Genomic DNA, 24,699 nt, shown 5'->3' on the forward strand with positions numbered 1-24,699 from the left:
AGAAGTGTTTAGTAAACACTTCAGGTGTGTTTTGAGGTAAAGTTAATGGGACCTCCTGTTGGGCTAAATGGGGATAAGGGAAAGAAAAGAATCAAGAACACTGCCTAGGTTTTTTGCCTTGAGAAAGCGGATATATGGCACTGAGACTTAGTAAGATCAGGAAAACGTAGGTGGATATAGGCTTATGGAAGAGAGATTCAAGAGTTCTGTTTGGATCATGTTAAATTTTTTTAATTAAAAAAATTTTTTTAATGTTAATTTATTTTTGAGACAGAGAGAGACAGAGCATGAGTGGGGGAGGAGCAGAGACAGAGGGAGACACAGAATCCGAAGCAGGCTCCAGGCTCCGAGCTGTCAGCACAGAGCCCGACGCGGGGCTCGAACCCACAAACCCTGAGATCACGACCTGAGCCGAAGTCAGGCGCTTAACCGACTGAGCCACCTGGGCACCCCAGATCATATTAATTTTTAAATGCCTGTTAGGCATTCAGACAAAAGTTGCCAAGGGAGCATCTGGGTATATGAGCCTGTAGTTAAGGGGAGATGTCAGGGTTTAGAGATTAAAAAATTGAAAGTCATTGGCATATGCATGGAATTTATAGTCGTGGGCAGACGACATTACGCAGGAAAAAATTGTATAGAGAAAGGGGCCCAGGACCAAACCGAAGCTTACCAATGTTGTCAGAGGAGTAGAAGCCAGCAAAATGGGCAGCCAATGAAGAAAGCAACCAGGGGAATGGTTGTTCCAAAAGCTGGCGAAAAGAGGGGCGAGCGGTCAGCTGTATTTAGTGCTGCTGAGAGATGTGATAAGATGTAGACAAATACGTGACCTTTGGTTCTGGCCGCATGGTGGCCACCGGCAGCCACCGGTAACCTCCACGAGACCCGTTTTAGAGGAGTACAAGGAAAGAGGCCTAATTCAATTTATTCAGCTCTCGGTCGCTAGAAATACACTAACTGGCAACGTAGGAGGAGAGGTGGGCAAATTCTTCCTTACACAGTGTGAAAAAGATTGTGACCGAGGTTGGCACAGGGCACCCGTGAGTTGGGACACTAGATCTGTGGTTGGGACACTAGACCTATGGCGACAAGGGCACAGAAGGCTTTTCAAAGGAAGGTGATGACTAGGGGCTTAAACTGCGTTGTTAGAAATCAGAAGATAATAGTGGAAGTTCGTGGGGGTCCGGAGCCGATGGCCAAGAAAGAATTCTTGAAGACATTCTTTGGTGCGAAAAGGTGATTTCAAAGCACGGGGACAGGACCTCTGGGCAGAAAGAGCTGCCCCGGAACCGTGAGGAGAGACTGGTTACATACTATGGGGATGGGGGCAGGGGTAAAGTCCAGGGGAAGTTTCCGATGACATTTCCATATGCTAAAGGCAACTCACAGGACACGGGAGGCCTAGCTATTGTCAGACTGAGGTTGTTTTTCCCTCTAGCGAAGCTTTAGCGTTAAGACAGTAGTGAGTTCCCGGAGAAACTGCCGGCCTCAGGTATGTGTCAGTGGGCTGCAGGTGATAGGGAAATTTAATTTTATCTGCCCTTTCCTTCTGCCTTTGTTCCCCACGTCCTGTAGACTGATGCATTTCCTTTGGAGACAGGAGACCTAGGTGCTGGTCTTATTTCATCCCTAACAGATGATCTGAGACAAGTCCCTTCCCCTCTCTAGGGTTCCTCCTTCCTCCTACAGGGAGACGTGGCTACATCCAATCATCCTCATTTGTTTTCTGTTTTAAGATCATTACGGAAGTCTCCACTCTCCTGGAGTCTGGATAGACGGAAGCTTTTTAAATTTTTTTTTTAACATTTTATTTTTATTTTTGAGACAGGGAGAGACAGAGCATGAACGGGGGAGGGTCAGAGAGAGAGGGAGACACAGACTGAAACAGGCTCCAGGCTCTGAGCTGTCAGCACAGAGCCCGACGCGGGGCTCGAAGAACTCACGGACCGTGAGATCATGACCTGAGCTGAAGTCGGACGCTTAACCGACTGAGCCACCCAGGCGCCCCTGACGGAAGCTTTTTAAATTCAAGGTTGTCTGCCTTCGGGGTATACATTTCAATGTCTACGCTTCTCCACTACAGACAGATTGTTAATTAATCGTTTTAGTTGCTGCAGGATAAATTCGTTAAGATACGATCATCATCTATAATAAACCCCAACATTTCAGCGCCTTAACACTGTCGGGGCCAAGGGCAATTCACCCCAAGATGGCCCACTTTGACATGAACATTATTTTGAGTTAAAAGCAATCCAAACCCAGCAGGTTGGGAAAAAGCTCTTCGCCAGCCCCTCAACTAACTGCCTGCTTTAACAGGAAGAGAGCTATTGACGGAGATTCTTCCTTACCTGAGAAACTTATCTGCATAACAGGGCAACTTTTGTTTTCCAAACACAGTAAACGGTCTTTCCCCTCCTTTGTACCCTCAGACCCCTAGCCTTCTCCTTAGCTCACAGAAGGCTCACGTTGCCTCACTGTCTTTAAAATTTCCATCCGGGTGGGTTCCCTACATGCACGCCAGTAATTTGAAAGCCAGGGACCCAGGTTCCTTCCGTTTTGCCCTTTTGCTGTCCCTTAGCGTCTCACGATTATTTGCTTTCCTGTGGAAGGAAAGGGTGGAGACGACACCGAACCATCTCAGCTCAGAGGCACCCGATATTACTTCTGCCATCATTCCATTTTAAATTAATCTATGCAGATTCACCTAAGATGAAACGGAGACTGACTGGGAAATGTAGTTCCTGGCAGGTCAGCAAGAATGTAGTGAGAGAGGAACAAGTCTTGGATGGACGCCAGACATTTCTGCCACACGGAACATTTCGCGACCCAGACGACTCATTTGTTTGTTTATTTTCTAGCTGAAGAAGAGATCACCTTCTCCAAAATAGAGACCCCTAAGAAATCTGAGCTATTTGCTGAAAACCTCAGGTACGGGCGTATGTAACTGTCCAGGAGGTAGGGCATAGACCGTTGTCACTGAGTTCAGGATCGTTGGGTCAGTTCTCGGGACCTCTCAGGTGCGAGTGGGGAAGTGTCGGCGTGTGTGTGTCTGGTGAGTTCCGTCCGTAGCATCTACGTTAGGTCTTCTTGCCTTGCTCTTTTCTTCATTGTTAAAGACAGTTTCCTATCAAAAACTCAGTGTGCCTCTAAGTTACGACTCCTATTTATTTCTCATTTGGACAGTCCTGAAGAAATAAAAGAAAAGATCTTGAGTTTCTTCGACATCGTTATAACAAAAATGAGGACATCCGAGGAAGACATCATCCCTCTGGAGTCTTGCCAGTGTGAGGAGATCCTAGAGATGGTCATCATGCCTCTGGCCCACCATTTTGTGGCTTTGGGAGAAAACAACAAAGCCTTATATTACTTTCTAGAAATTGCATCCGCTTATCTCATCTTGGGTGATAATTACATGGTAAGGTGTTTCAACCCAGATCTCCGCCCAACCCCACCCCCCCCCCAACCGAGCCTGAGACCACAGAGCCTGCAGGGAAATTCAAGGGGCTTTCTGAATTCCTGCATGCTCCTGATTTCCTGCCAGCACCTCTTTCCTCTGAAAATCACATTGCTTAGGAGGGAAAGGACCTGAGATTGAAAAATGAAAACGAGAACCAAGGAGCTCGCCCACTTTGGTCTTCGCGGAACTTGCGTTACATTATCACACATACCTTTAGACCCAACGCTGTGGTGTTTCTCCAGGATAGTTGTAAATAACAGTCTAGGGCAACACACCCCCTGAAGCGTGGGGATGTGATGCGTGTGTAATGAAATAAAGAGAATTCGCTCTTCAGTGACTTGGGAAGCACTGAGCCGCATCAGGCCAAATAGGTTTCTTTACCGCAGATATTTCCGGGCCTTACCATGTCAGGATACGCGGAAAACTCCCAGAGGGCCAGGCCGGTTCTGGGGCATACTGCGTTTCTCAAACTTCTTGGAACCTTAGATCTCTTTTCATAGAGCAGCTGGCTAGACGAACATTCCATAAACTCACTTCAGGAAATGCCCCTCTGACTCAGCCAGCTTCAGAAAGAGCTTCACGTACCTGAGCAGACATGCCTGCAGGTCAAGTCCACGCTGCTGGTCTGTTCCACATTTATGGCTGCTTGTGATCACAGCAGCCTAATCGACCCTCGAACCTGAGATGTTTGTAAAATGTAAAAATTAATCATTAAGAATGTTAGTAAGCCCCAGTGCTCTCAGGATTTATGTTAAAGATGAAAGTCCCCAGGCATATTATGTGTGTGTATATATATACATATATATACATTTATAGACACATATATCTACATACATATACATATATATACATGTACATATACATGTATATACATATATACACATAAATATATGCAGCATCAAAAAAATGCACCAAAAAAATTTTTAATGTTTATTTTTGAGAGACAGAGCACGAGTGGGAGAGGGGCAGAGAAAGAGGGAGACACAGAATCTGAAGCAGGCTCCAGGCTCTGAGCTGTCAGCCCAGATCTCGACACGGGGCTTGAACCCACAGACTGCAAGATCATTACCTGAGCCGAAGTCGGACACCGAACCAACCGAGCTTCCCAGGAGCCCCTATGGAATGCATTTTTATATATATTTATAGATGATAGATAGGTAGATAGATAAATAGATGATAGATGATGATGATAATGTTTGATAGATACATAGATACATAGATACACAGAGAAAAGGGGGATATGGCCAGTGAGTCCCAGGAAGAGAAGGTTTAGGTAGCCCGGGGAGCCAATTTGCCAAGTCTGTGCAATACCCCCTTTTCAAAAAAAAAATTTTTTTTTAACATTTATTTTTGAGACAGAGAGAGACAGAGCATGAATGGGGGAGGGTCAGAGAGAGAGAGGGAGACACAGAATCTGAAACAGGCTCCAGGCTCTGAGCTGTCAGCCCAGAGCCCGACGCGGGGCTCGAGCTCACATACTGCGAGATCGTGACCTGAGCTGAAGTCCGACGCTTAACCGACTGAGCCACCCAGGTGCCCCCCTAATACACCCTTTTCAATCAGCAGGGAATAGGAATAGTCAGAAAGGCAATGACTGGACGCAGAGCCCAGGTACAAGGTACCCAGAATGTGCCATTGGTAGCCTCTCTCCCATCAAAAAAAATCTGGTAGGACCAGGGCTGGTGGCCAACTCATGTGTGCCTCTCTCCTGCCTCCCGTTCATACCCCTTTGGCTGTAGGAGACTTGAGGATACTGCCTTCCTTTATTTTACTCTTCAACTGTGCCCTTGACTTGGCACTCACAGGTACCAAGGCTGTCCCGTCTAACGATGTCATAGAAGGCTTAATTAAAATGTGGGGGTTGTTGCTCAGGGCCTTCCCCGTCCTTTCCAAAGATGGCCCTGGCAAAGGACAGGGCGGGGGGGGGGGGGGGGGGATCCTAACTCATTCCCAAGGTAGAGACCAGCTCCTTGTGGATGTGGGGGGTGCCATCCGGGTAGGGGGTGGGTACATTGTTGGAAATCGGGCCATGGAATTACTCAGCGGAGGAAGCTGCCCAGATTCATCCCTCGGAGTGAGTGAGCTCGGGGACAAAGAGGGGCCCGGAGAGGCTGGCCGGCGGGCCCCTGCGGCCACCCCGCTGACCCGCCCCTCTGTGTCCCTGTGCCGGCTGCAGGCCTACATCTATTTGAATGAGGGGGAGAGGCTGCTGAGGACGCTCAAGAAAGACAAGTCCTGGAGTCACACTTTTGAGTCCGCCACCTTTTACAGCCTCAAAGGCGAGGTAAGAAGCCACTGGAAACACGAGCACGTGTTCTTCGTCCCTGGGGCGCTACGGAGAAGCGGAGAAGCGGCACAGGTCAGCTCTGTACCTCCCGGCCGGTCCTCGCGCTTCTCACCCCTCCGCGCCCTCGCTTGCCAGCAAGGTTTCCCTTGACCTTGTGGTTGACGTCTTTACGAAATGTTTTTTTAACGGACCGGGGCGGGTGAACACTTTCTCGGCGGCCGATGACGCACAGCAAAGACGCGATGAGACCTCCGGTCCCTCAGCCAGCCATCCTTCCACGCATACATTTGTAAACATTTACGGTTCTGCCAGGGCGGGTTTGGTTCCTGGGCCTTAAGTTTGCCTTTGTGTTAAGAATCCCCCAAATACGTGTCGTTGGAACTTGCCGATGAAGTCCAGGATCCCCGCTCTTTCTCCTTCCTCCCCCCGCCCCCCCTCCCCTTGTCCCCTGCAGGTCTGTTTCAACATGGGCCAGATGGTGCTTGCCAAGAAAATGCTGCGGAAGGCCCTGAAGCTTCTCCACCGAATCTTTCCTTACAACTTAATCTCCCTGTTTCTCCAGACCCATGTTGAGAAAAACAGACACTTTTACTACCTAAATCAACAGGCCCAAGAGAGCGCACCTCCAGGGTAAGGGAAGGAGCTGGGAACAGCCGAAGGTCTCACTCCGCAGAGGGAGAGACCTGCACATACTCCATCAGCGCCCAATGCCTGGGCCTCTAGGGGGCGCCAGAAGGCCGGGTGGCTCTGACCTAGCTCACTGGTGCGGGCAGAGCCAGTAGGGGGAGGGCCTCCCAGGACAGGGCGGGGTGGCCCTGGAATATTTCACAGCAGCTTTTGTGAAAGGGGATTCAAGTGACAGAAACATCAGGAAGCCCTTTGCCAAGTGCCCTGCCCTACTCGGTCCCATCAGTGCCTCTGTGGAAGCTGCAAGCTCCCGGGGCCTCTGTCACAAGCCCTCTTCCATCCAGGAGGTACAGCCCTGGGTACTGTCCCTGCCCAAAACTAAAATAGCAGGTGCCCAAGGCATCTGCAGAGGACAAACTGCCACCCATCTGTGTATCCCGTTAGGGATGTGGGTTGCAATGGGGGGGGGGTTTGCAATGTGGGTTGACTGATGTATCCATCAGTCAAGATTAAACCATTAAGATTTGTACACTTCCACGCACGTCAATTTTGCCTATAAAGAACTATAAAAAAAATAATGATGGTGGGGGGATAAACTGAGTAGGGGGACAGAATGCCTAGTTAAATTTGAAGTTCAGACGGACAAAGAATCACTTTTCTCGTGTACATACGTCACGGAAAATGTTCAGGACGTTTGCAGTCTAAACAAATTATGTGTTTTGAATTGCAAATCGAACCGGGCATCCCACCCTTTCGTTCCCTAACTTTCACAAGCCTAGTTTACAGCCACTTGCGTGAAAGGAGCAGGAAGTGACCTGCACGAGGGAAAGGGGGGGGGAGTGAAACATCTGCAGAGATGTTCGTTTCAAACCCCGCCCCCCCAGAGGTTCTGACCTCAAAAAGGAGGACAAGAAGCAATGTTAATGCCAGAGTTTCCAGGGCCGTCATGAACGTCCCATGCTGTCCATGTTTCTTCCGAGGCCTTAAAAAATAATTTCCACCACAGAATCAGCGTCATCAATGTCTAAATTGAAAGTACCTGGAATTCGTCTTTAAAACCTCCAGGATATCTCTGTCTTCCCCCTTTCTCGTCTTTATTTAAAATCAGCTTGTGGATAAATATTTCTAATTACATTTCGTTTTCTTGGTTTTGTTAAATCACTAATATTGCAGCCAACTGGCTCAGGTTCCCATCGTTATCATAAATAAAGGGGATCGTTGGCTACATTATCAGTTAAGTGGCTTGTCGAAGCCAAGACTGCGAACCCAAACATTCTTTGTAGGTCGTCATCCATCCTCCCCTTGAATACCTCCAGCACGGGAGGCTCACCACCTCTCATGACGTTCCATTCCACTGTTGGAATGTGTCTTAGTCTGCTCAGGCTGTTGTAACAAAATAAGCATCGACTGGGTGGCTTATAAAGAGCACAAATCTATTGCTGAAGTCTGAGGCCGGAGTGCCGGCATGGTTGGGAGAGGGTTCTCTTCAGGGTCGCAGACTTCTTTTAGCTTCAGATGGTGGGAAGGGGCTGGAAAGCTCTGGAGTCTCTTTTATAAGAGCCCTGACCCCTTTTATGAGGGCTCATCTGCGTGACCTAATTACATCCCAAAGGGCCCACCTACTGTCACTGTCACTTTGGGGGGTTGGAATTCAACCTGCGAATTTGGTGAGATGTATTCAGACCATAGCAGAGTGTGATCGTTAAAAAAAATGCTCATTTCCTTCGTTGAGCTGACAGCCAGCTCCCGAGAGTAATGTTCAGTGGAGGAAATGACACACGAGAATGGCCAGGCTGGACGTGGACAGAGCTGGCGTCCTGGCACAACCACGTTCTAGCCGTGTGGCTCTGAGTTAGTTACTTAGGCTGCCTGAGTCTCACCTGCTGACATAAAATGGGGCTCATCACGTCTGCCTTTCTCGCGGGGTTGTGATCGGAATCAACCGTGATGAGTGATGTAAAAGGGCTTTTTCAATAACTTCACTGAAGTGGCAATGCCCTGCCTGGGGATAAAGCGACTTAACCTCGATTACCCTAACTAGTCATCACAAAGGAGGCATCGCGCTCCCCGTGCTGTGGTGGAGAAAACGTGCTCCCTAAAACTGAGCGTGCTTGTGCCTTACCACGTTGCAAAGGGGGCAAGGACTCACGCCCACGTCTTGACCCCCGAGCCCGCAGCGGGGGTGCTGGGCCGGCGTTCCCCTCAAGCACGCCGGTGACGGTATTCTCTGCCCCTCGTGTGTCTCCAGGAAGAGGAGGCTGGCACAGCTTTACAGGCAAACCGCCTGCTTCTCCCTGCTGTGGCAGATATACAGCCTAAATTACTTTTTTCACTACAAGTACTACGGCCATCTGGCAGCTATGATGGAAGTAAATACCGCACTGGAAACCCAAGACGATTTTCAGGTAAGGCTGCCTTCGTGGCGGCTGCTTTGTCAATGTCCGTGTCTCCCTTGGGAGGGTCCTGGCGGAAGCCGGCAGGGATTCAAAACCATGGGGGTGTACCCAAGGCCTTCCCGGCTGGAGTGTTTCGCCCAGGCCGGTAGTTCTCAAGCACTTGGGCCCCAGCGTCACTTGATGCTTTCAGTCGATTACCGGGGACCGCGAAGCTGTTTATGTCTACGGGTTGCATCGACCGAAGTTGTGAGCAACGAAAACGGAGGTACTAAAATACTTTTAAAGAAGGATAAAGCTCTTACCTCCGTAATGTTTCCATTGAAAGATAATTTTCCCCAACAAAAAATTTAGTGACAAGGGTGGCACGGAGTAAATTTTTGCAAATATCTTAAACTCTGGCTTCATGGGAGGCACCTGGGCGCTCAGCCTGCTTCTGCCTTCGCTCCGTTCCAGCATCAGGTGTCGCCCCTGGAAAATGCCACTATGTGCCGGTAGAGAAAGAGGGTAAAAAAAGGAAAACGTTAAAGGATAATTTTTTAAAAATTTATTTTAACATGTATTTATTTTCAAGAGACAGAGAGAGAGAGAGAGAGAGAGAGAGAGAGAGAGAGTGCGAGTGGGGGAGGGGCAGAGAGAGAGGGAGACACTGAATCTGAAGCAGGTTCCAGGCTCTGAGCTGTCAGCGCCGAGCTCGAACCCGTGAACCGTGAGATCATGAACCGAGCTGAAGTCGGACGCTTAACCCACTGAGCCACCCAGGCACCCCAAGGATAATTTTTTAAAGTTTTATTTTTGAGAGGAGGGGAGGGACAGAGAGAAGGGGACAGAGGATCTGAAGCAGGCTTTGCATTGACAGGAGAGGGCCCTATGCAGGGCTCGAACCCACAAACCACGAGATCATGACCCGAGCCAAAGTTGGACGCTTTACTGACTGAGCCACCCAGGTGTCCCCTAAAAGATAATTTTTTTTTAAAGATAAAATCATGACTCTTAGAAACATAAAAAGAACACATATCAAAGACTATTAAACACTTTAATTACTGAGAGCTAGTAAGATGTTACAACTTGTTCTAAGGAGAATTCAATTATGACTGGATGCAAAAATAGCCCAGTCACGGGGCAATAATCACACATATTCCCTGGAATACTTACATGTCTATGCAAGAGAATAATTTACAATATTGTCAGTTTTCTTCTGCCTCATACAGAGTTGTAAAATAGCCCAAAGACAGTGAGAAACAGAGATAACCTTCACGAGTGAGCTAGACGGGACACCCACCAAGTTTGTTGTTTGTCTGTTTCAGTCTTTCACCATGTTTCCTGACGCAAATATTGGCTTTGACTTCCGGGCACTCCCTAAAGTGGTCTCCAGGGACCTCCGGGGATCCCAGGACCACACTGGGAGAACTGCCTGTCTAAGTTGTCGGGAGGAGGAATTTCCTCTGCCCTTCAGGGTCCTTCCAGCTGGACTAAGAATCAAGTTGCCAGGAGACGGTTTCACGGGAGAAAATAAAATACAATAGTGTATGTACAGGGAATCCACACACACGTGAAGTTCAGTAAAGCAGGCAGTTGGGGGGCAGATAAAGAGCTTTTCCTTGAAACTAATAGAGTGCCGTATGTTAATTATATTTCAATTTTAAAAATGAAACAAATTTGTTTAAGCCTAAAAAAAAAAAAAAGCATTTCCTGAGTCTGCTGGGTTTCGATTGCTCTTTTTTTATTTAAAAAAAAAAATTTTTTTTTTAACGTTTATTTTTGAGACAGGGAGAGACAGAGCATGAACGGGGGAGAGGCAGAGAGAGAGGGAGACACAGAATCGGAAGCAGGCTCCAGGCTCTGAGCCATCAGCCCAGAGCCCGACGCGGGGCTCGAACTCGCGGACCGAGAGATCGTGACCTGAGCTGAAGTCGGACGCTTAACCGACTGAGCCACCCAGGCGCCCCTCAATTGCTCTTAATCAAAATAATGTTCGTGCCAAAGTGGCCCGTCTGGGGGCAGCCTGCCCTCGGCTCCTACGAGGTCAGGAACTGGGACATCTTCCATTAGATGAGGAAAACTCCAAGGGACAAGATCAAGACATTATTAAGCTAAATCCAATTCCGCTAATGAAAATGACCTGGTTCCCTCATAAAAAGTACATCAAGTCTAGGTTTCTTCCGGGGCAAGAACTTCCTCTTGTGGCGATTAATTATTGAGAATTAAAGGAAATGGTCAAGTAGCACTGTAAATGTTGGAGGAGCTTAAGTTCCTGACCAGGAATCTGCCTTTCGGTAGACCAGAGCACATAAATATGTATAAAGCCCATCAAATATAGTCCTCTGCCTATATTCCATCCTCGTCTGTGGCTTCCCGGGCCACTACACCCAGCCATGTTAGACTCTCTTGGCTCCTCAAAGATTAAGTTCAATCCCCTTGTAGGGTCTTCGCAATGGACATTTCCTCTGCCTTGAGCGCCCATCCCCTGACCTTTCCCGGTCTCTGTGCTTATCAGCTGGAAGGTTTCCTCCTCCATGAAGCCTTTCTTGACCACCTAACCCAGGGACTCTAACCTGTTTTAGTAACTCGTATTACCATCTGGCATTTACTTGTTTGTTCTTTTGTTTGTGTGCAGCCTGTGTCCCCTACTGGCCTATAAACTCCATGAGAGTAGGGACCTTGTCTGTTATCTTTTCCACATCCCGAGCCCCAGTAATAGTGCCTGGCACATAGTAGGTGCTCAACAAATATTTACTGAATGAAATGCTTTGATTCCCCTCCATACTTAGGGGCTGTCTCTTAAAAACGCGGTGGCATTGGAGGACAGGAGACGACAGCGGAAAAGCCAAAATCGGAAAGTGAATCGAAAGAGGCTTGATCTCAGCTCAGGTCATGGACTCACAGTTCACGGGTTCAAGCCCGGGTCATGGTCTCACAGTTCACGGGTTCAAGCCCCACCTTGGGCTCTGTGCCAACAAGGTGGCCGTGACAGAGGGCAGAGCAGCCTCTGGGTGCTCCAGAGCAGATGAGGCACTCGGTGTCGGATAACAGAAAGAGCTAGAATGAGTCCCGAGAGAGTGGTTTCCAGAACTTTACCTATCTGTGGCGTGACCACTGCCAAGCCACATAACCACCAAGCTTTCTATTTTCCCGACCAAATGAAGCAGTCGGGCGCCATGCTCTTGGTCCGAATCCAAGAAGTCCTGGGCTCTGCCACAGCGCTGGACATCTCCTTCGCCCCGCAGTCCTCTCCTCTCCACGGCTTCCGGCTGCCCTGCCCTTCTGGTGGCGCCATCTGGAACACGGATCAGGAGCACAGGAACTCCCACAGGTTGACTTGTGGTTTAACAGGTGCCCACAGAACTGCCCGCAACACCGAATTTGTGGACCGCGTATTTTGCGGGATTTGACGAATTCTAGGAAAAAGTCCCTTTTTCCTATTTATTTTTAAGTTTATTTACTTTGAGAGAGAGAGAGAGAGAGAGCCTGGGCGCAAGGGGGGAAAGGGCAGGGAGAAGGAGAGACAAAGAATTCTAAGCAGGCTGCGTGCCATCAGCCCAGAGCCCAAGGTGGGGCTTGAACTCGTGAACTGTGAGACCATGACCTGAGCCGAGATCAAGAGTCCGTCACTTAACTGACAACGCCACCCAGGTGCCCCCAAGGCCCCTTTTTCCTAAATGCCTCCCCACTGACTGCCCTCCGTACCTGGCGCTCCTAATCAGGGATGCTTCTTTAGCAGGAACTTTCTTTTCACCTGTCCCTAGGCGTTCATGTCCTGGTGCAACTTTACCACTGAAAAGAGTTGTTTATAGAGTAACCAACTTCTCCTGAGTCTCAAAACTCAGTTTACGACTACTCTTTCCTCTTTTTACATGCAAACAAAGCCAAGCCAACCCCCCCCCCTTTCTTTTTTGTTAAACAACAGAAGGACGGGTACTTCTTCTCACAAATTAAACGGTCACAGAAACGTATAAAGTCAAAAGGAAAGTCGCTCCTGTCCCTCAGATCTCCTCCCCAAATAGGTAACTACTGTGTGCACCTCAGAGTGAACCCTTCCAGGCTTTTTGCTTTGCAGTCCTATATCCATATATATAAGCTACGGCTTTTATTTTTCACAAAAACTGAAATTCTTCTATTTTGCTTAAGGACCCTGGGGCCAAGGGAGCCCTCGAGCTTGTCCCGGATGACCCAACAAAAAGGGCGCAGAGACCCAGTTTAATTTCTGCACCAAAGCCCGTGCGTTGGCCAAATGACCGGTTCCATTCTCAAGCTTAGTAAACACACGTGTACTGGCCCACGCCAGCTGGTGTCCCTGAGCTTCCTGCTTTGGGTGCCATCTGGGTGTCACCTCTCTTCTCCACTTCTGCCATTTCAGATCATTAAGGCCTACCTGGATTATTCACTGCACCACCAGCTGGCCGGCTACCAGGGCGTGTGGTACAAATATGAAATCATGGCCATGGAACAGATCTTCAACCTCCCCCTGAAAGGCGAGGGCATTGAAATCGTGTCACATGTGGCTGATAAACTGGGCTACACCAAGCTTTTAATGGGTCACTTGGACTTGGCCATTGACTTAGGTAAGGGTTGTCTGGGCGAGAAGGGCCATGCAGATACCAAGGAACATCCTGAAATATCCTGGAATTGCTTTCTTCCCAGGCTCTCGAGCCCAGAAGATGTGGGCACTGCTCCGAAATCCTAACAGGCAGTATATGGTCCTCTGCTGGCTTAGTAAATCTCTCTTCTTGAAAAACAGGTATTTAGCCGAAAGGATTTCCCAAAATTAGAGGGAGGAAGCCATAGGAATTGAGCGTCCGGGGTTCACTTTAGCCTGGCCATTGGCTTGCAAGGGAGCAGGATTTACGGTAAGATGTGACTGACGATCATAGACTTTGGGACACCACTGCTCTTTGCACGGCATTTTCTTTTTAAGATTTTATTCTTTTCATTTTATTTATTTATTTTTATTTTTTAAAATTGACATCCAAATTAGTTAGCATCTAGTGCAACAATGATTTCAGGAGTAGACTCCTTAGGGCCTCTGACCCATTTAGCCCCTCCCCCCTCCCCCCACCCCTCCAGCAACCCTCCGTTTGTCCTCCATATTTATGAGTCTCTTCTGTTTTGTCCCCCTCCCTGTGTTTATATTCTTTTTGTTTCCCTTCCCTTATGTTCATCTGTTTTGTCTCTTCAAGTCCTCATATGAGTGAAGGCATATGATTTTTGTCTTTCTCTGACTCATTTCACTTAGCATGATACCCTCCAGTTCCATCCACATAGTTGCAAATGGCAAGATTTCATTCTTTTTGATTGCCGAGGAATCCTCCATTGTATGTATGTGTGTGTGTATATATATATATATATATATATATATATATATATACCACATCTTCTTTATCCATTCATCCATCGATGAACATTTGGGCTCTTTCCATACTTTGGCTATCGTTGATAGTGCTGCTATAAACATGGGGGTGCCTGTGTCCCTTCGAAACAGCACACCTGCAATCCCTTGGATAGATGCCTAGTAGTGCAATTGCTGGGTCGGAGGACCAGCAATTTTTTGAGGAACCTCCACACTGTTTTCCAGAGCGGCTGCACCAGCTTGCATTCCCACCAACAATGCAAAAGAGACCCTCTTTCTCTGCATCCTTGCCCACATCTGTTGTTGCCTGAGTTGTTCATGCTAGCCATTCTGACAGGTGTAAGGTGGTATCTCATTGTGGTTTTGATTTGTATTTCCCTGATGATGAGGATGTTGAGCATTTTTTCATGTGTCGGTTGGCCATCTGGATGTCTTCTTTGGAGAAGTGTCTATTCATGTCTTTTGCCCATTTCTTCACTGGATTATTTGTTCTTTGGGCGCTGGGTTTCATAAATTCTCTATAGATTTTGGACCCTAACCCTTTATCCGATATGTCGTTGGCAAATTATCTTCTCCCATTCCGTCGGTTGCCTTTTAGTTTTGCTGATTGTTTCCTTCGCTGTGCAGAAGCTTTTTAGCTTGATGAGGTCCCGGTAGTTCATTTTTGCTTCTGTTTCCCTTGCCTCCGGAGACGTGTTGAGTAAGATTTTATTATTTTTAAAAATAGTCTCTGCATCCAGCGTGGGGCTCGAATTCCCAACCCTGAGATCGTGAGTCCCACGTTCCACCCGCCGAACCAGCCAGGCCCCCGCTGTGTGTACATCATCGCTGGTCTGTTTACCGTCTTCCCCCCCGGTATGGGAGTCAGGCTGCCAGGTGGAGGGAAAGGGAGGAGTCTCACAGGGGAGGCAGAAGCCCAGAGAAGGGCAACCAGGACCGGAGGCTCCAGCCAATTTGGCCTGACTCTGGTGGCCCTGACGCGGGGGTCCGTGACAACAGTTTGAGCCAAGAGCCAATTTGAGGTTTGGGAGTGGCTTTGAAATCTGCGAAAAGGCCGCATTTGGTCCGGAATTGCGGGCAGGATGAAGCCGAGCCCAGCGCTAAACTCCATCCTCTCCTCCCCGGCACCTCCTAATCTTTACCACCTTCCTTTGCCCACAGAAACAAACAATTGATCCAAGTGCTGGGGTGGCTGTGGGACCTTTCTATATCAGAAGAGCACATCTTCAGCAAGGCCTTTTTCTATTTCGTCTGCCTGGACCTCATGCTTTATTCCGGTAAGCGTGGCTTTGGAATTTACAACAAATTGGGGTTTAACACGCGTGTTAGTGTGGTGTGGCCGCTCTCGGGGCTGGGGTCTCGAGCCCACTAGGATTCCGGCTGGAAAGACCTGTCGGACAGGGAAGGGGAGAGGCTAGTGTAAGAGCTAGGAGCCATCTGGAAGGTGGAAGGATTGTGAAGGTCCAGCAAGGAGGAGAATTTGGCCCAGAAGAACCTGACGGGTGTAAGCGGCCAGTTTAGCGTCAGATCACTTTACACGCAAGTGGTAGTGACAGTGTCTTACTAGAGTACTTGTTAGCAGAATATACGGACAGACTTCACGCTTTACGAGGAAGCGTTGGATTGCCAATGGATCTGGGCACCGGTAGCTGCTCGGAGATTCGGAAAAGGAACTCCACCGACGAGGCAGCCCTCAGTGTCCACAGTAAACCAGAGGGGCCGGCCTGGGTATTCGTTCCCCAACACGGAATTTTTTAAATCACCAGGGATTTTTTTTAAATGTTTATTTTTGAGAGAGAGAAAGAGAGAGACAGAGAGTGAGCAGGGGAGGGAGGTGGAGACACAGAATCCGAAGCAGGCTCCAGGCTCTGAGGTGTCGGCACAGAGCCCGACGCGGGGCTCCAACTCACCAGCTGTGAGATGGTGCCCTGAGCCAGAAAGTTGGACGTTCAACCAAATAAGCCACCCAGGCGCCTCCATCACCATGGGATTTTGAAAAGGGCTGTGGATATTGCTGCCAGCAAGGGAAACATGGCAGGGGCGGGGCGGGCAGTGTGGTCACAAGGGTGTTGCAATCCACTGGACCGTCTGGATTCATAAACAGAGATTAAGGCCTCTCCCCACAGTGGGGACGTCTCCTGGAAGCTACTAGGCCAGAACAGGACCACCCCCGCCCACCAGCAAAGCTCTCCTGTTTCTCTCTGTTTTTTTTGTTTTTTTTTTTAGGCTTTGTTTATAAGACATTTGAAGAATGTTTGGAATTCATATACCAAAATGAAGACAACAGAATCCTCAAATTCCAAAGTGGAATCCTCCTGGGACTTTACTCGAGTATAGCTATCTGGTAACAATGTGTTGCACTCACTACACTCCCACGTTTGAAAAATGTTGACTCCTGAAGAAGGGGAGATTAACACACAGAACGCACACACGCACACATGCACGCACACACACACGCACACACGCACACAGAAATGAAAGAAAAGAATTTATACTTTGTTGTACCTGAGAGATTGAAGGCATTGAAGGCGTCGGGGTGGATTTACACTGAAAGGCCCCTTGGGGATCATCTTGCCCTTAAGCAAGGCCGCCACGGCTGTAGTCAGTGCCACAAGCATTTATTACCTACACACCATGGCGTGGTAATACAGAGAGGAAGAGAGTACTTGCTACTGAGGAGTGGTGGGGTGCGAGGGAGACTGATAAATAGCACCATTTGTGGGGCGCCTGGGGGGCTTAGTCAGTTAAGCCTCCACTCTTGGTTCCGCCTCAGGCGTGATCTCCCAGTGTGTGAGTTCGAGCCCCGCATCGGGCTCCGTGCTGACTGCGCGGAACCTGCTGGGGATTCGGTCTCCCTCTCTCTCGGCCCCTCCCCAGCTTGCTGTGTACCGCCCTCTCTCAAAAAAAAAAAAAAAAAAAAACAACAAATCAATAAACATTAAAAAAAAATAGCGCCACCTGCCCACCCCCCCCCCCCCCACAGATGGAATTATATTGGAAAACATTGTTGATAGAACGGATGTTGGAGGATGTGGCTTATGTCTGCAGGTATCTGCAGGCGGGTGGGCTTCCTAATGTTGAAGCCCAGGGTTAGACTTGCCCACTCAGCAGGAGGCAGTTCTGGAAAGCGGCAGTTCTCCCCCATCAAGAGCTTTCCACCCTGTGGCAGAGAGAAGCGTCACACGAAGCTCCTTTACTCGGGCCTCACTGCCCCTCAGGATGGGGAGGGCCGGGTGCCAAGCCACACCTGCCTACCTCCTACACTGCTGCCACCTCCTGACCACAACTGTGGCTGAACGCCTTTCACTCATTAGGTTTTCTTTTTTTTTTTTTTTAATTTTTTTTTAACGTTTATTCCTGAGACAGAGAGAGACAGAGCGTGAACGGGGGAGGGGCAGAGAGAGAGGGAGACAGAATTGGAAGCAGGCTCCAGGCTCCGAGCCATCAGCCCAGAGCCCGACGCGGGGCTCGAACTCGCGGACCGCGAGATCGTGACCTGAGCTGAAGCCGGACGCTTAGCCGACGGAGCCACCCAGGCGCCCCCACTCATTAGGTTTTCAACTCCGTAAACCTGCAGCTATGGTCGTACCTTCAAAGAAGTAGATCAACAGCAAGGCTCCAGAACATTCATCAAATGACTTCCGCAGCCACTCCCAACATGCTACATGCAGCCATGGTGTCCAATATTTATTTGGACTCTGTGATGAGCGAAATGAGCATCTGAAGATATTCTTGTCTAAAGCGCCACAGACTAGAGCAGTTCCAAATTTGAAAAGAAATCTATTCCGAAGTTCCTTGGGAGACATTAAAATCTAAAAATTAATTGCCCTTACCAGTAAGAGTCCAAAGAAATGAAAGTTCAAAGTCAAATGAACTCGCCCCGGGTGAATTAAAAATCCAAGGAATCTAAAGTCTGAAAGTCATCCTAGTTTCTTATCCTACTTTCTTTCAACAGCTGTGGCCTAGGCCTGTGCTTGCCACACGTTAGTGGGCACAGGAATCACCTGGAAAGCTTGTTAACACTTGTTAATGGATTCCTGGCCTGGTCCCAGTCCCCAGAGTGATTCAGCAGATGGGGGCTGGACCAGCGAGCCTGCATTTCTAAGCAGCATCCAGGTGACACGGATGTTCCCAGTCGGTGGCCCACACTTTGAGTAGTACTGGCCTAGGCCATCTCTCTCTGGAACTGGAGCAATGTCTTCAAGCTCTAGAATTCATAGCTCCAAGTGTTTGATGATCCTTTTAGAGTCCAAAGAGTTAAGTGCTTGCTAATATTACCCGAGGGTTCCCGAGGAGTCTATTCATCACGAACCGTCCACACATTCTCTTCTTGCCCTGTTCCATAGCAAATCGTTTCTCCTGGGGAGCAGGTGGTGGGCTCCAGGCCCAGGTCCCGGGAGCTGTGCCTGCAGGGAGACCCATTTCAGAACATTCCAAGGGCGATACTGATTTGTCTTCTCCTTCTGTGCTGGCGCAGGTATGCCAGGCTTCAGGAATGGGACCACTTTCACATCTTTTCCAGTAGAGCTAAAAACCTAGTGCCAAGAAGAACCCCGACAGCTCTTTACTATGAAGGAATCAGTAGGTACATGGAAGGGCAAGTCCTCTACCTTCAAAAGCAGATTGAGGGGCAGTCTGAGAATGCTCAGGACAGTGGAGTCGAGCTGCTCAAGGTGAGCCAGTTTCCAGGATAAACCACTCCGTAAGTGGATTTCTGTCTACCTTCTTGTGCAAATTATTTTCTCTGATTCCAGAATTTATATATTTATTTAAAAAATTCTTTTTTAATGTTTACTTGTTTTTGAGAAAGAGAGAGAGCATGAGCAGGGGAGGGGCAGAGAGAGAGGGAGACACAGAATCTGAAGCAGGCTCCAGGCTCTGAGACATTAGCACAGAGCCTGATGCGGGGCTCGAACTCATGAAGGGTTCGAGATCAGGACCTGAGCCAAAGTCGGACGCTTAACCGACTGAGCCACCCAGGTGCCCCAGAATTTCTATGTTTATAGTACAGTTTTTTAAGGTAACTTCTTCCCCCCAGATTGGAAGGAAATACAAATTGCTCACAACCTTACTACTCAGAGGTAACCACTTTTTACAAAGAGAGACATCACTTTTCAAGTCTTTTCTCTGTGTGTGCACGTGCGCACATTTCCATTTTTAAAACATGCTATCAAATAAAATATATTGTGAATAATTTCCTGTCATTAAATTGTTTTCTACACCACGAGTTAAAAGGAAGCATAGTATTTTATCTTATAGATAAAGTCTCCTAGATCTTGTTAGATGATATTGCCAAACTGTCCTTGGATAGAATTTTTTTGTAGTATTTTACGGCAGTTATGATAAACATCTTGGGAGGTTAAGTCTTTGCACATGGAAATTAAAAATATTCAGCTGATCCTGAATGTGTCTTTTAAGTTAACTTAAAAAAAAAATTTTTAATGTTTATTCTGTTTTTTTTTTTTTTCAACGTTTATTTATTTTTGGGACAGAGAGAGACAGAGCATGAATGGGGGAGGGGCAGAGAGAGAGGGAGACACAGAATCGGAAACCAGGCTCCAGGCTCTGAGAGCCCCGACGCGGGGCTCGAACTCACGGACCACGAGATCATGACCTGGCTGAAGTCGGACGCTCAACCAACTGAGCCACCCAGGCGCCCCTTTTGTTTATTCTTGAGAGAGACAGAGTGTGAGTGGGGGAAGGGCAGAGAGAGAAGGAGACACAGAATCTGAATGAAGCAGGCTCCAGGCTCAGGACCTGAGCTGAAGTTGGACGCTCAACCGACTGAGCCACCCAGGTGCCCCTAAGTTAACTTCTTTTTTTTTTTTTTTTTACACTTATTTACTTTTGAAAGACAGAACAGGACAGAGCATGAGTACCATGAGTCAGGGGGGGGGGGGCAGAGAGATGGCGGGGGTAGCAAAGAATCCAAAGCAGGCTCCAGGCTCTAAGCTGTCGGCACAGAGCCCAACACGGGGCTCGAACTCATGGACTGCGAGATCATGACATGAGCCAAAGTCAGATGCTTAACCGACTGAGCCACCCAGGCTCCTGTTAACTTCTTAAAAAAACAAAAACAAAAACTTTTAAAATGCATTTTCAGACACTTCAGTATAAGCATTACAGGACGTGCGTATCTTCCACTCACCGAACAAACGTGTGCTGAGTGCAAAAAACACATAAATGAATAACACTGGCCTCCTGCCTGATATGCGGTAACCACCAGATACCAGGCGCTGGGGTGTGAGGGGGAGCAACTCACACCCAGTACCCGCCTCTCGGAGTTTACAGCCTAGGCTGGGCAAACCCTCCAAGGGAAGACGGGCCAAATCTCCTGTCGACTTGACAATGTTTTGCCTTGTCCTCTTCAAAACTAAGCCCATGTGTATTAGTTTCCATTGCCGGGCCCCCAGTTACCACAAACCTAACAGCTGAAATCACACAAACCTCTCATCGCACACGTGGGCAGGTCAGAAGTCTGGACAGGCTTGACAGGTTCTCTGCTTAGGGTCTTAGAAGGCTTTAAAATCAAGATGCTGACCAAACTACCTCTGGGTAGGGATCTTCCCTAGAGATCTCGGAAGATACGTGCTTGCAGATTCCTTAAGGTTGTGAGCAGAATCCAGAGGCTGAAAATTTAGGAATGTCTCTGTTTCAGAGATGTCACAATTTGTCAAAGCAAGGCATCCTGGGACTTCAAGGCGTCTTGAAGTACAAGTAGCTCATTTAATCCTCAGGACGTTGTTAGGAGGAAGTCTTCGATCTGCCCACGTAGGAGCTGTGCTCACCACTCTCCTACGATACCCAGGCCCCGGGGTCTCCTCCTGCAATTTGTTCACATTGCTTACCGATCCCTGCCTGAAATACTTAAAAGGTCATTGTCACCTCTGCTTAGAGGGACGTTCTCTTTGGATACAGAGCATGTATTTGTATTTCTGTTACATAAAGCATTCTGCTGGCTTCCATTCAGGGTATGGAGTCGCTTGGTTACCTAAAACATTATCTTGCTTTATGTGATTATTCTGTATTCTGTATTATTTACGGAATTACTATGTCTTCTGTAACTTCATGTGATTTGATAGAGTGTCTGGAGTTGAGAAAATGACTCATGAGAATCTCAACCAGGCTCCGCGCCGAGTGTGGGGCTCAATCTTACGACCGTGAGATCATGCCCTGAACCGAAATCAAGAGTTGGACGCTTAACCGACTGAGCCACCCAGGCATCCCTGTCACTATCACTTTCAAATATTGATCGAATACTAACAAAGGGGGCCACTTTTGGCCAGTCTGACATATGAAAGTCCAGGTAGATAAACTAGCAGATGATGAAAAGAAAGCACGTCTTTATTTAGTGAATAGTAAAGTGATAAAACTCCTCTATCCCAAAGACAGTACAGGTGAAAAATACAATACTTACCGGGTTCAATAAAGATGAGAAAAACACGGTCTTTGTGCTCAAGAAGTTTGTGATTTATTTGACTTCGAAAAGGAGGTGGGGGGGTTGGTGGAGGGAGCGGAGACAACACAGGAACACGAATGAGTGAAGCACAAACTTGCGTGTATCTCCCACGGCACACAGAATGATGCCTTGTTCACAGCAGGTGAGCATTTCTTAGATAAATAATTGATGGACTAAATAGACGTGTTAACAGGTCAGTCAGGAAAACCCAACGTTTTGATCCCATGTCTATCATATTGAAATAAAAGCAACAAAACAATAGGACATTGTTTCGCTGAGCATCAGATTAGCAAAGACACGTGAGAAGACAGACTCCTACTCTGAAAGACTCCCATAAACTTTCCAGAGCGCGTTCTGGCAAAATATCTTTAAACTATGCACGTTGGTTAATTCTCTTCCTGGGAATTATCCTACGGAAATAATCAGATGACAAACAAAAGTTTGTCTACAAAGATGTTGATCTCAGGTTTATAGCAGTAAAAAACTAGGAGAAAATGAAAACTATATGCACTTCGAAAAGAAGATTGGTGGGGCGCCTGGGTGGCTCAGTCGGTTAAGTGTCTGACTTCAGCTCAGGTTATGATCTCGCGGTTTGTGAGTTTGAGCCCCGCATCAGGCTCTGTGCTGATGGCTCAGAGCCTGGAGCCTGTTTCGGATTCTGTGTCTCCCTGTCCCTCTGCCTCTCTCCCACTCATGCTCTGTATCTCAAAAATAAATAAAAACATTTAAAAAAGTAAAAAAAAAGTTTGGTTAAGTCAGAAATGGTACATTTAAACATTGGGATATTTTACCTAAAAATTCTGAATTTCTGACTCTTCTTTTAAAAATTGGAGTACCTGGTGACTCCAAGCCCACATGCCTAAAGGACAGCTGTTGGCCGGCATTGAGAGGTGACACTTGTATAGGGCACATCTCTAGCATGACATAATCCCCTCTGCTCTTATCATGCTATAGCCAGCCTGCTTCTTTATGTTCCTTGCCTGACCCTTGTCAGCACTTGAATTTGTGAGCTCTGATGTAAAAGAATCATGTCACTGGAAAATGTTTATCATGTGATGCTAAATGAGAAAAAAAGTTGCCATACTATGTGATTAGTATGATCCCAATTGGGGGTATGATATGTGTGTGTGTGTGTGTGTGTGTGTGTGTATGTGTGTGTGTGTGAGAGAGAGAGACAGACAGAGAGAGAGAAGTGGGAAAGCATGTACCTAAATGTTAAAAATATTTCTTTCCGGGTGCTAAGCTTATGGGTGATTCTTTTTTTTCTTCCATTTTTTCCCCCCTAAATTCTGAACAGTAACTTATATTGCTTTGGTAATAAAAAGAAAAGGTACTTTAAAAAAAAAAAAAAGCGCTTGCCAAAAAGGGTTAGTGAGCCCACCCATATCGCATGCTTGGTCCGGGTAGAACGCTGAAGCTACCCCACTTGACGCGTGTCACTTTGTGTCCACTACATCCTGTGTAATGTCTCTGCAATACGCTTTTTCATTTGATTGCTTCAATCGTTGAAACGTTCCCACGTCATCCGTGGAGAAAAAATCGTTGCGGCCAAGGACCCTTTCTGATTCTGATATGCTGTTTTTCCTTTAGAACTTGGAGAGCCTGGTGACCCAGAATACCACTGGCCCTGTCTTCTACCCGAGGCTTTACCACCTGATGGCCTATGTCTGCATACTCATGGGAGACGGCCAGAACTGTGACCTGTTCCTGAACACAGCCTTACGGCTCTCTGAAACACAGGGGAATGTGCTGGAGAAATGCTGGCTGAACATGAGCAAAGTACGTACCACCGGCCAGCAGGTGGCGTGGGGATGCCCACCCTTCCAAGGAAGCCCCAGAAGCCTACCGCCTCGTTAGCTTTCCCCAAGCACCGAAGGCCATCACGGGCCTTTCTGGACTCTTCCTAAAAGGGGCGATAGATCCGTAGCTCAGGTGTGTGTGCCTCCTCGTCCCCTTGGAGCTCCCATGGAACCTCCCTCGCGTTCAAATCTGCTTTGGCAAGATCTCCGCCCCTTCTCGGCAGCCCTCACCGCTTTCCACTTGGTGTTAATGTTGCTACGCAGGTCTCTCCTCGCCTTGAGAACGTGAACTGTTCGAAGGCGAACATCACGCGTAGCATCCAGCCCAGCGCCTTGTACTCAGCACTTGTTGAATAAGCGAATGGGCCTATACTTCCGTGTGTTTATTTAGAGTCACGTGTCAGTAGCCTAGTCTGGGGGGCAAAATTCATCATTTGTCTGTGGGTTCATGTGGTTTAAAAGCACAAGGACCTGGGGGCGCCCGAGTGGCCGAGTCGGTTGAGCGTCTGACTCTTGATTTTGGCTCAGGTCATGATCTCACAGTCTGTGGGAGCACGGAGCCCGCTGGGATTCTCTCTCTGCCCCTCCCGCATGTGCACATGCATTTTCTCTCTCTCTCTCTCCCTGAAAATAAGTAAATAAACATTAAAAAAAAGTTCAAGGACCCTGGACCAGTTCTGGTATCAGACCAGGCTTGATCACGTAAGTCGGGGAGCGCTGATTAATTCTTCACCCTGTCTCTCCTCTCAGGAATGGTGGTACTCAGACTCCGAGTTAACGGACGACCAATGGCTTCAAACAGTCTCGAATCTCCCCTCCTGGGAAAAAATTGTATCGGGCAAGGTGAACATGCAAGATATTCAAAAAAACAAATTCCTGATGAGAGTTAATATCCTGGACAATCCTTTCTAACCTTTCGTGAAAAAGCACAAAGATTTCAGTAAGGCTCCCTCTCTTGCGATGATCCATTATTAACCTTTCTCTGGAACCAGCACCCTCCAGGTTCCTGCGTATTCTCTTCCATTCCAGACACCGAAGCAGACGCTCCGCGTTCTCCTTTCTTTTTCTGGAGGGTCAGAAAGGGTCAGCGACCTCATGCTTACTTTCTCCCAGCTTCACCCACACTGTACTTGCCTTTCATTTTTCAACTCGACCTGTTCATTTCAGCCCAGGCAAAATGTGTGTCCTGTGGAAAAATATGAATATCAAAATGGTTCATGCAGCGACAGATACATTTCTAGTTACTCTATTAAACTGAAAATCTTTATTTTTACGTGTCCAGTTGTCCCATCTTTTGTATGTCGTACGGTATGGCAAATGGCAAATGCTT

At 47.8% G+C, this 24,699-nt stretch overlaps 1 protein-coding gene across 1 annotated transcript in view; it reads left to right on the forward strand.

Annotated features, from left to right (window-relative positions):
- The window catches only part of ADCY10 (adenylate cyclase 10), a 67,991-nt gene extending 43,595 nt beyond the window's left edge, over positions 1–24,396 (forward strand). The window contains exons 21-32 of the mRNA XM_047077334.1: positions 2,859–2,928; positions 3,184–3,415; positions 5,634–5,741; positions 6,199–6,374; positions 8,620–8,776; positions 13,122–13,326; positions 13,406–13,502; positions 15,273–15,388; positions 16,338–16,455; positions 18,589–18,784; positions 23,161–23,349; positions 24,120–24,396. Coding sequence (XP_046933290.1) covers positions 2,859–2,928; positions 3,184–3,415; positions 5,634–5,741; positions 6,199–6,374; positions 8,620–8,776; positions 13,122–13,326; positions 13,406–13,502; positions 15,273–15,388; positions 16,338–16,455; positions 18,589–18,784; positions 23,161–23,349; positions 24,120–24,281 — 1,826 coding nt within the window. The 3' untranslated portion in view covers positions 24,282–24,396. The remainder of the gene's footprint in view (positions 1–2,858; positions 2,929–3,183; positions 3,416–5,633; positions 5,742–6,198; positions 6,375–8,619; positions 8,777–13,121; positions 13,327–13,405; positions 13,503–15,272; positions 15,389–16,337; positions 16,456–18,588; positions 18,785–23,160; positions 23,350–24,119) is intronic.
- Positions 24,397–24,699: the final 303 nt, after the last annotated feature.

Source organism: Lynx rufus, unplaced genomic scaffold (assembly GCF_022079265.1).
Source record: "Lynx rufus isolate CCGP_SWC_20201006 ecotype Redwood Valley unplaced genomic scaffold, mLynRuf1.p SCAF_15, whole genome shotgun sequence".
NCBI classification, from domain to species: Eukaryota; Metazoa; Chordata; class Mammalia; order Carnivora; family Felidae; genus Lynx; species Lynx rufus.